This window comes from Telmatherina bonti (genome assembly GCF_933228915.1).
Source record: "Telmatherina bonti genome assembly, chromosome: 1".
NCBI classification, from domain to species: domain Eukaryota; kingdom Metazoa; phylum Chordata; class Actinopteri; order Atheriniformes; family Telmatherinidae; genus Telmatherina; species Telmatherina bonti.
The window spans coordinates 18,752,042-18,761,087 of NC_136619.1; the positions used below are offsets into that span (position 1 = coordinate 18,752,042).

Sequence of the window (9,046 nt, forward strand, 5' to 3'; positions counted from 1 at the left end):
ATATGTTGCTTTCCACTTTAAGAGGACTAAATCACAGCAAATTAGTACTCATCAGTACATGAAACTTGACCTTTGAATCTAAATGTCCAATACATTTGGGCAAAGTTTAAGAATTTCATAATGAAACAACTGATAAGGATTAATGCAATCATGCATCAAAAGCATAGACTGATCATAAGTGCTTAAATTGTTTCGTTTAACATCAGTCGTGACGTCATTAGAGTGCGCCACGGGGCGGCATCTGCCACGTCATACAAAGGAGCGCCTGTCGAGGGGAAGCAGCGGCAGAAACACCCACGATGGTCGACGCAACAATGTAGCTCAGCCTCATTCAGATCTACGACAACTGTCTGGGTATCATTGTGCGTGAGATATCGGTCAAGCAATCTGTCTGTTTATGCTCCGCGTTTTACTGGTAAGTAGCAACTTCATCGCTACCCACATAGTTAACTCACTAACCCAGTAATGTTAAGTTATTCAGTATAAAGTAGAAAGTCAGAGCAGTAACACCAGATTGGCTATATATATATATATATATATATATATATATATATACACACACACACTTGTGTGAAATTGCTCTCATGTAAGTGTTTCACGGGAAAAGTAAAGAAAATGTTCTTCTTTCATTTAGACTGTTACTGTGTTAAAACAGTGAAGACTTGACCTCGTTATGTTGGCTGAGTAAGGCTCTGAATAACTAATTTAATTTAAACAAAAGCAGTTTGGTTAGTTCACACTCATACAGTGAAATAATTTTCTTATTGGTGTCCAGTAAAACAACTATCACCGTCATACTCTTATCTGTTTGGCTTGCGGATCGGGAAGTAATCCAAGTAAAGTGTAAAATTATAATTTGCTACCATAGAAACCAGATTTAAAACAGTTTAAACTCGGGATTATTAGCACCAGTCCTGTAAAACTTTCATTTGCTCTGCTCGTCAGCATGGGTAGGATGATCTCCTAACTTGTGAGACATCCTGGACGGAATTTCGACTCTGTCCTGGAAGAAAAAAGTCATGAATGAATGTGGAGGAATGTACGTCATAAAAATTATGTGTGTTACAATTTCAACGTGGGTGTGTTCATGTCAATATCTCCCAGCTGGTTTGTCAACCTCTAGAGTCTAAAACCAAGTTGACTTTTGTCAGGTCAAAGTTCTGTGTAACTCTGAGTAAACATACTTAGTATCCAGACTACGGTAACTTTATCAGACCTTTCCATCCATCCATCTATACAGTAGTAAATCCATCCATCTACACACACATACATACTTTTTCTGGGTGTGTTTTAAAGACTTGACTTGCTAATCAGGTTTGTGTGGGTTTTTTTTTTTTTTTTTTTTTTTTTTTTCCCCCCAGTAGGACATTTAGGTATGTTGCTTGACGAGACTCCACTTTTTGACCCCTCTCTGCTACATGAGTTAGACTGGAGCAGCTGCACTGTTACCTTCTCTCCCCTCATCTCACCATCCAGCCCAGGAGAAGGCCTCGTGCTCCGGCCGCTGTGCTTGGCAGATTTCAATAGAGGTTGGACTGAATATTCCAGGCTTGTTCTTGGATACAAAAATTGCCAGACTGTATTTATTGTGGCAATGCAGTTCCACCTACAATATCTAACCAAATAATAATAAGTGTTTTGACATTTAATCGTGTTCACCGTCTCTCATTGTCTTTGTTTCCCAGGATTCTTCAAAGTTTTATCTCAACTCACCAAAACAGGCAATGTCACACCGGAACAATTTGCCAGTAAGTCATACTCAATGCTACAGTCAAAATATACTGGTTTTTTTTTTTTTTAAATATATAGGCAGTCCTTAAATCTGTGTATCCTGCCACACTTGTTATAGCTTGGCTCTAAAACCATGGCAACAATAATATAATTCCATACAATACGGAAACTTTTCACTTGTCTGAAGCGACCTCCAGCTAAACTATACGTATATGTATAATGAGGTTATACAGTAGAGAAGGAAGAAACATATCAAGAGAAGGTGGTTTTTTTTGTACTGGAGACTTTTCAAGAAAATTACTAAAAAAAATTTGTATCCACTCCAGTCATCCCAGAGAACTGCATAACAGACCTCAGCAAGACTGCACACCTTCACTGTGGCACATTGGGCCTGTCGGAACACATGTATTTTGATACATTTCAAGAGACAAAAACAAAACAAGAGTACTTGAAGTACAAACAATTTTGTAAAATTTAAGATGACATAAAAAAAAATCGCATTTTCTATCTATTTCAGAGAAGTTTGAAGATATGAAGATGACAGGAGACTACTATGTTGTCGTGGTGGAGGATACGAATCTGGGAGAGATTGTTGCCACGGCCACGCTGATCACAGAACATAAATTCATTCATGCCTGCGCCAAGGTACATAGCACACACAAGCAGTTTAATGAGTGTAGCTTTTATCGCTGCCTTTCTCCTTATCACCAGTCCGATAAACAAATTAATCATTAAAATATTGCTTATTATAATAACACTGCTGACTACCATAAATGAAAGTTACATTTTAAATGTTTTTCCTCTTTGGCAAAAAATGATTTATATAGTTTCCATTAATAATGAAGGATATTGAAAATGATGAAAATAAGCAATGCTATTTTATTTTCTTTGCAGCGGGGCCGTGTGGAGGAGGTAGTTGTCACAGATGTGTGCAGAGGGAAGCAGCTGGGGAAACTGTGAGTCAGCCTGGCATTTACTTTTCATCTTGTCATTTTCCTGCAAATCCCAACTGGCATAAAAATAACCTATTTAGGAAATATTTGTCTTTTTTTTTTTTTAAAATAAAAACTTTTATACTTTTTTTTAAAAATAAACTTACTCCTTCTCTCTCTTCTTTCTTACCATGCAGATTAGTTTCAACTCTTACTCTTCTCAGCAAAAGACTGAACTGCTACAAAATCACTCTGGAGTGTGCACCCAAAAATGTGGGTTTCTACCAAAAGTTTGGCTACGTTGCTGCAGATGACACTTACATGCAGCACCGATTCTTCGACTGAGGACAGCTGAAGCTGTAAACAGCAGGTTTTGGGTTATGGACCATTTATACATCTACTGATTTTAGCACTTAATGGGAATCTTAAGCATTAGGTTTCTTGTTTTGACACAGTTGGATCATCTCATCACCTCTCCTTGGTGGATTTCTGCGGTCAACATTAATCTTAAAGAAATTTCAGTTACTGTAAATTGAATGTCTTATTTTGTTGTATTTAAAAAAAAACAAAAAAAAAAAACAAAGTCATTGCTGTCTACCAACCAAGGGAAAAAGGTGATTATAAAGCTACTGAAACTGCAGCTGTGCAGGGAATGAAGGTACCAAATCTACTTATTTTACAACTTACATAATAAAAATAAAATAATCAGGTGCATGCAGCTGCTTTTCAAGATCAGTACAAACCAGTTCTGTGGAAAGAATTTAGACGTGAAATCCTGGTTTTATTTGGGTTTTTAACTTTTATCAGTACAAAGTGCTCCTGTTCTCATTTATGTTGCTGGATAAATGGAATGAAGTTGAAGGAAAATGGGTCAAGAAACATGAGGGCTGGTTGAAGATTTCCAACGCTTTAGAGGTTTTTTATTTTAGTTAACTACTGGAATAACATAATTGAAACATTTTGAAATGGTAAATGGATACAAATGACTTTTTTAAATGGAACTTTTATTTAAGCCTTTGTAGCTGCGTTTTATAATTAAAGAGGGGAACATATTTAATGTAATTTATTTTCAGATGTTAACCAAATAAAATATTCTATAATCTCCTTGTCATCTTTTTTTTTTATAAGACAGCATCCCATTACTAGTGCACTGAACGGTAGTGAAAAATGAAAGTGATGCACTCCTTCCTACCTCCCAAGAACACAAAATCATGAAGATTCTTTCCTAAAATGAACATTAAGTTTCAAAACCCAGTTTTTCTTCTTAAAAAATTAAAATACAAGCAATGAAAGTTTAATTAAAAGTTGGCAGTGATCTACTGTAGGTTAAGAAAAGGACAAAGTAATTCAAAAGAGAAAAAAATCTCTTTCAGAATTTTCCAGAGGCCTTACGCAGCAACAAATAGGTGAACAATGTAAAGCTATTCTGTGGCAATAAATAAGACTGACCAATCCATACATATACACACACATATTGGAAAGATGAATGTTAATTTCAGAAAGAAAGCAGGACACAGATAAAGACACAGCTGAGCATTACTCAGGACTTATTTATTAAGCAGTGAGTTATTAATTGTCCATTCCTGACTGCCCCACATTAAGCCCCATATTAGTTCATTCTCACATTACTTCCAAAAGAAAGACAACTATTCCTCCTCTGTCTTCACCTGGGCAAGGATCTGGCAACATTCCCCTTTGCCAGCATCCCCCTCCTGGTCATCTATACTAATTCAAGTATCGAAAGTGCATTATTGCAATACTGTCCCGCTGCAAATGCAAAATGCTTTAAATACTATAAAACTGCAAAAAATCTTCCATCAGTGCATGTAGCTCAAGGAGAAAAAAAAATGGAGTTATCAAATTTGCCCCTGTCCATCAGTACTTCATGTCTCAGACATGAGTGGTTGCCCTCCCACCCTTGTCCTTCCCCTTAGAAAAAGTTCAAATATTTACATTTTTAATGGGATTAAAAATGTAAAAAAAAAAAAAAAAAAAGGATAGTGCACTTTGCCACACATCGTAATATCAGCAAAGCTCATCCATTCCGTGCTGTTGTGACCTGCATTGCCCCAAAATCTTCATCATCTTCCAGGCTGCGCTTGCGACTTCCTGCAAAAGAAATGTAGAGATATAAAGCATATACTGCCAACAACACAACACCTTTGTGACCCAGCGTTTACTTGTCAAGTGTATCATCTTGAGAATGATGGAAATTTATGGGAAATTTAGAGCAACTAAAGTGTTTTAATGCTACCAGTGGAAGTGATAAAGGCGTATGAGTGAAGTCCGTGCCAAGCGGTTTAATTCCTGGTAACCTCGTCTCAAATGTATTTTAAAGCTTACTCACGTACTCTACCAGGAGAACTTTGTTTTTGCTCTCAAGGCTGCAACAAAAAGTTAAAATGTCTTTTTTGTCCCGTCAATTCATCCTCAATGAGATGTTTTGTCTGCAACGGGGGAGGGGTCACTGCAGGCTGCGATGTCTGCTTTTCTGTGCAATAAACTCCATTACTTTGTATTACGGTAGTAAGAAACTTCATCGACGGCAGGGCAGGTTGTGCACGCCGCCAGGTCCGTGTGTTTAATGCCACATGTTGTAAAAATGGTCGTACTTTCTCACTACCTCGATCAGCTGTTTTATCAAAACAATCTTTTTACCTGAAATAGCAAAAATGTGAAGTGGCAACTTTCCACTTCATGCTTTTCCGGGTTAACCACGCCCACCTCAAATGTCCAACCAATCACACGATACTTCTCGGAGTTGGCGAGAACAAAACGATACTTTCTTCAAAGGGTCTCGAGAACAGAAAAAAATGTTTATTCATGTGGAGTATGTAACAGGCTTAAGTGGGGTTTAATTTTCCTGAAGTAACCTTAAAGTGACTATTATGCACATTTCAGTCTACTTTATTTTAATATGAAAGTCCAGAAGGGCACTAAAATAATCAAGCATTTTCCACAAACACCTTCATTCATTTTGCATTGATCCTCTCAGATCAGCGTCTGCCAGAAACAAGTGAACAGAGAAAGCTTCGCCCTATGCCTGCATCTGATTGGTCAACTGCTGGACCAGTGGTTGGTAGTGTTGGAGTAGTTATACTGAGCAGTGATGGTGGGTGTGGCTTTCTTCTTGTGAATGTGCACCACCTAGAAATGATGACCAATCACTGAATTCCTCCCCCGGGACGCCATTAAAATTTCATAGAAAAAACTCTGTAAAACCAATTGTTTCTGTTGCCATGGAAACAAAATGTCAAGTGTGGTGGAAAACTCAAACATGCATTTAGGTGAAAAAAAAAAAATGGCGCCGCTCTGATTTCTGATGAGTATTCAACACCATGACAGTGTAGACAGCTCAGAATATGAGAAATAGCATCATAGAGCCCCTTTAAATGCCTCCACTGCTCCAGTATTGTGAGGATTTGAGGGAACATATGTGAGTAAATTGTGTACAAACCTGGCATTCCAGCTTGTAGAGAGAACGACCTGCCCAGCTGCATTGGTGACATCATTTTAATGGTCAATTTGGCAAGATAGATTGCTTCATACTCCTACAAACAAAACATGCAGAACGATGACATGAGCAAAGTACACAGCATGTATCAGCTAAATATGTTCACTTATTGAGTGAAATGTCAGAGCTGCTGCTCATTCTTTAAAGCCATGACTTACCTGGAGTTGATGCACGAAGCCAACATTGGGGTTGATGCAAAACCTTCTCTCCTGGACGTGGCTGAACGCATCCCTACACAGAATTTTAAAAACAGCCAGTGAAACTACTGATACCCCACCAAACAACCGTTTTGTTACTCTGAAAGTATTATTAACATAGTGGTTAAATAAACAGAAACATTGTGTCTCTAATAACTGAAATGTTTAGCAAAAATGTTAGACCTGTTTTCCAATGAAGGGAGAAAAAAAATGAAACAAGGAAAATCACCTGTACTTCATCCCAAATGTTTCCATAAGGTATGCAATCACTAAAGCAGCACTGGAAGAACAAAAGAAATACAAGAAACCTGTAACAGGATACATCACTTCATTTAGCACTTCGATCTACCAGCTCAGCAAATACTGTGCCAGTTTAAAAAAAAAAAAATCCATAAGCAACAGGTTTTGATGGTAAATATGTAGCTAAGCAATCCAAGAAGTCCAAACAATCCAACGAAACCAGAAATGAAGTTACATCTATATGTTGAATCTATAGCTGAAACAACATAATCTGAGGACACATGGAATATTCGATTTCATGTATGAAAAAAAAATCAGTTTTACGTTGATTCATAAGTGGCTTTATCCTGTTTCAACTCACTGATATACACCAGTCAGCTGTCAATCATTGCTAGACGTTTGTTCATAAACATATCTTTAGCAGCACAGGTCAGTCTCATCCTTTCAACGCTTATAGGTGACATTTCTCGCTTGTGTGTGGAGTTACTTTCAAGATGGAGCCCCTCAACAGATAATTTAGCTCCATTTAAAAGAAACCCTGACAGTAAAAGCAAACAATCACGTATGGTATAACACAATTTAGATGCAGCATTGTTTTTAGATTTCCTGCTTCAGCAATAAATTAAATTTGGAAATGACACAATAACAGCACAAAAACACAGCTCACCTTCTTGATATCCCTGCATTGCCATGAACTAGTACCTTTCCTAGAACAAAACAGAACCTGTTGATTAATCGCTTAACACAAAAAGCAAGACCATTAGGAACCAGATACATCCCTACCTTCTGTTGCTAAGCAGCTATCAATAAATTCTTTAGTCTGTAATTAGATGAAAAACAATACATCGAGTTTAAAGTTATCCTTTCTCAGTAAAAAAAAAAAAGGACAAAAGCAAAAGGAATGAAGTTTGTAACTCACCATAGGAAAAAAGCGGATTATATTTTCCACTGGATTGTCAGCAATATCTAACACAAGATACCTGCAAGAACAAATCTGTGAAATAAAGCTCCCTGCTTTTCAGAGTTACAACAAAAGCAGATTATTCAGCTGTATTCTTACCTAAATGTATGAGGGAAATTGGGTTTGATAAAATTGGCTTCAATATCTTGACGGACACACACAATATGCGTTATGCCGTGTCTCTCAAGAATTGGCAGCTAGATAAAGAAAAAGAAATAAAAACGAGACGTAAATATAAATATGTTATCTTTTTCTTTTAATTGCTAAAATAAAGGTCCAGATGAGAACTCCAACAAGAATTACCTTGCTTTTCATTGCAGCAGAATAGGGACCTAAAAACAGTCCTGGTAAAATCTCCTGAGGAGGAAAACAGCAGAAAAACTTTAACAACATTAACAGCATAAATTCAACATTTTCAGAGTTACTGAGACAGTGACCAACATTAAAATATCTCATTAAAAAAAAAGGGGGTGGGGGCTTACACACTTTATGACAACAAACCTTAAACTCAATATAGTTATTTTTGTTCGTATGCATTAGAGACTGACGGCAACAATCCTACAAATGCAGAATAACTTTAGTCGGATTAAACGTGATGTAAATTTTAAACATTATGGCTGAAACTACACACACGTGGAGTCGTCTCACACACCTGCATTTCTCGTCTCATTGGATAAGCCCAGTCCTGTAACAGAATTAAATAGGGAAGAAATTATGGCTGAATTTCTATAGAAAATGGAAGAAAAGCGAGTGCAAGTTTACTCAATGTGCATACGTGGCTAATGCTAGAAGGCTGATCTGGCAAGAAATATGACTTTTTACGGATTTAAAGACTAAATAAATGAAGCGCCGCTTTTAAAGTGCGTTATACCGATGTCATTTTACACAGAATGTCTCTTTTAAGGAGTATTTTCGGTGAGAGACAATAAAGCAGGAGGGGCGGTTAGCTCAGATTAGCTGGCCAGGCACAGTGGACATGTCTGCTCTCACCAGAAGCTCCTCCTTGGTCGCGGGCAGAGACGGAAACTGAAGTTTGTTTTCTTCCTCCATTCTGGTGTCTGTTTGGGCACCGCGGGCCCGGCTTCACGCGCAGCTACGATGTTTTTAGCGGCGGGTTAACTGGACAAACGATGCAATTTGTTTTCAGGATCCACATGCATGACCGCCATGCTGTCCCCTGACATGAGTCACGTGACTCGCGTGGCTGGAAGAAGGAAAGCAGGCAAAGAGAGCAATGGCGGCGTCTCGCGGTCAGAGGTTGTAGCATGCAATACGATGAAATCATGACAGTAGCCATAAAACAGAAAGAAAAAAAACACTGTTGCAAAAGAATAAGAAAATGGAAGCCAAAATATTTGATTAATTAACTTATAAATTAATTTAATAATTTTCATATAAAATAAATCGTTTTAGACAGGGGTGCCCAAAGTGGCGTCCGCGGGCCAAAATCGGCCCGCCAGAACTTTGCTTT

General features: G+C 37.7%; 2 protein-coding genes across 3 annotated transcripts; one reads left to right on the forward strand and one right to left on the reverse strand.

The window, feature by feature from the left end:
* The first annotated feature begins 286 nt into the window (after window positions 1-286).
* Window positions 287-3,716, forward strand: gnpnat1 (glucosamine-phosphate N-acetyltransferase 1). Of its 2 annotated transcripts, none has more exons than XM_079238737.1 (6): window positions 287-415; window positions 1,362-1,529; window positions 1,686-1,748; window positions 2,249-2,376; window positions 2,626-2,687; window positions 2,861-3,716. In XM_079238737.1, exons 2-6 carry the CDS (start codon window positions 1,376-1,378, stop codon window positions 3,006-3,008), a joined length of 555 nt encoding a protein of 184 aa, XP_079094863.1. In that variant the 5' UTR covers window positions 287-415; window positions 1,362-1,375; the 3' UTR covers window positions 3,009-3,716. The 2 variants fall into 2 exon arrangements, with proteins under 2 accessions (XP_079094863.1, XP_079094864.1); XM_079238738.1 differs by having other exon boundaries at window positions 294-415; window positions 1,365-1,529.
* A 515-nt stretch (window positions 3,717-4,231) lies between these two features.
* On the reverse strand, window positions 4,232-8,751 carry styx (serine/threonine/tyrosine interacting protein). Its single transcript, XM_079256396.1, has 11 exons — window positions 8,566-8,751; window positions 8,228-8,260; window positions 7,879-7,932; window positions 7,675-7,772; window positions 7,534-7,594; window positions 7,398-7,434; window positions 7,282-7,321; window positions 6,604-6,654; window positions 6,336-6,408; window positions 6,121-6,214; window positions 4,232-4,772 (listed from the first exon to the last, which is right to left on the reverse strand). Exons 1-11 carry the CDS (start codon window positions 8,623-8,625, stop codon window positions 4,699-4,701), a joined length of 675 nt encoding a protein of 224 aa, XP_079112522.1. The 5' UTR covers window positions 8,626-8,751; the 3' UTR covers window positions 4,232-4,698.
* Window positions 8,752-9,046: the final 295 nt, after the last annotated feature.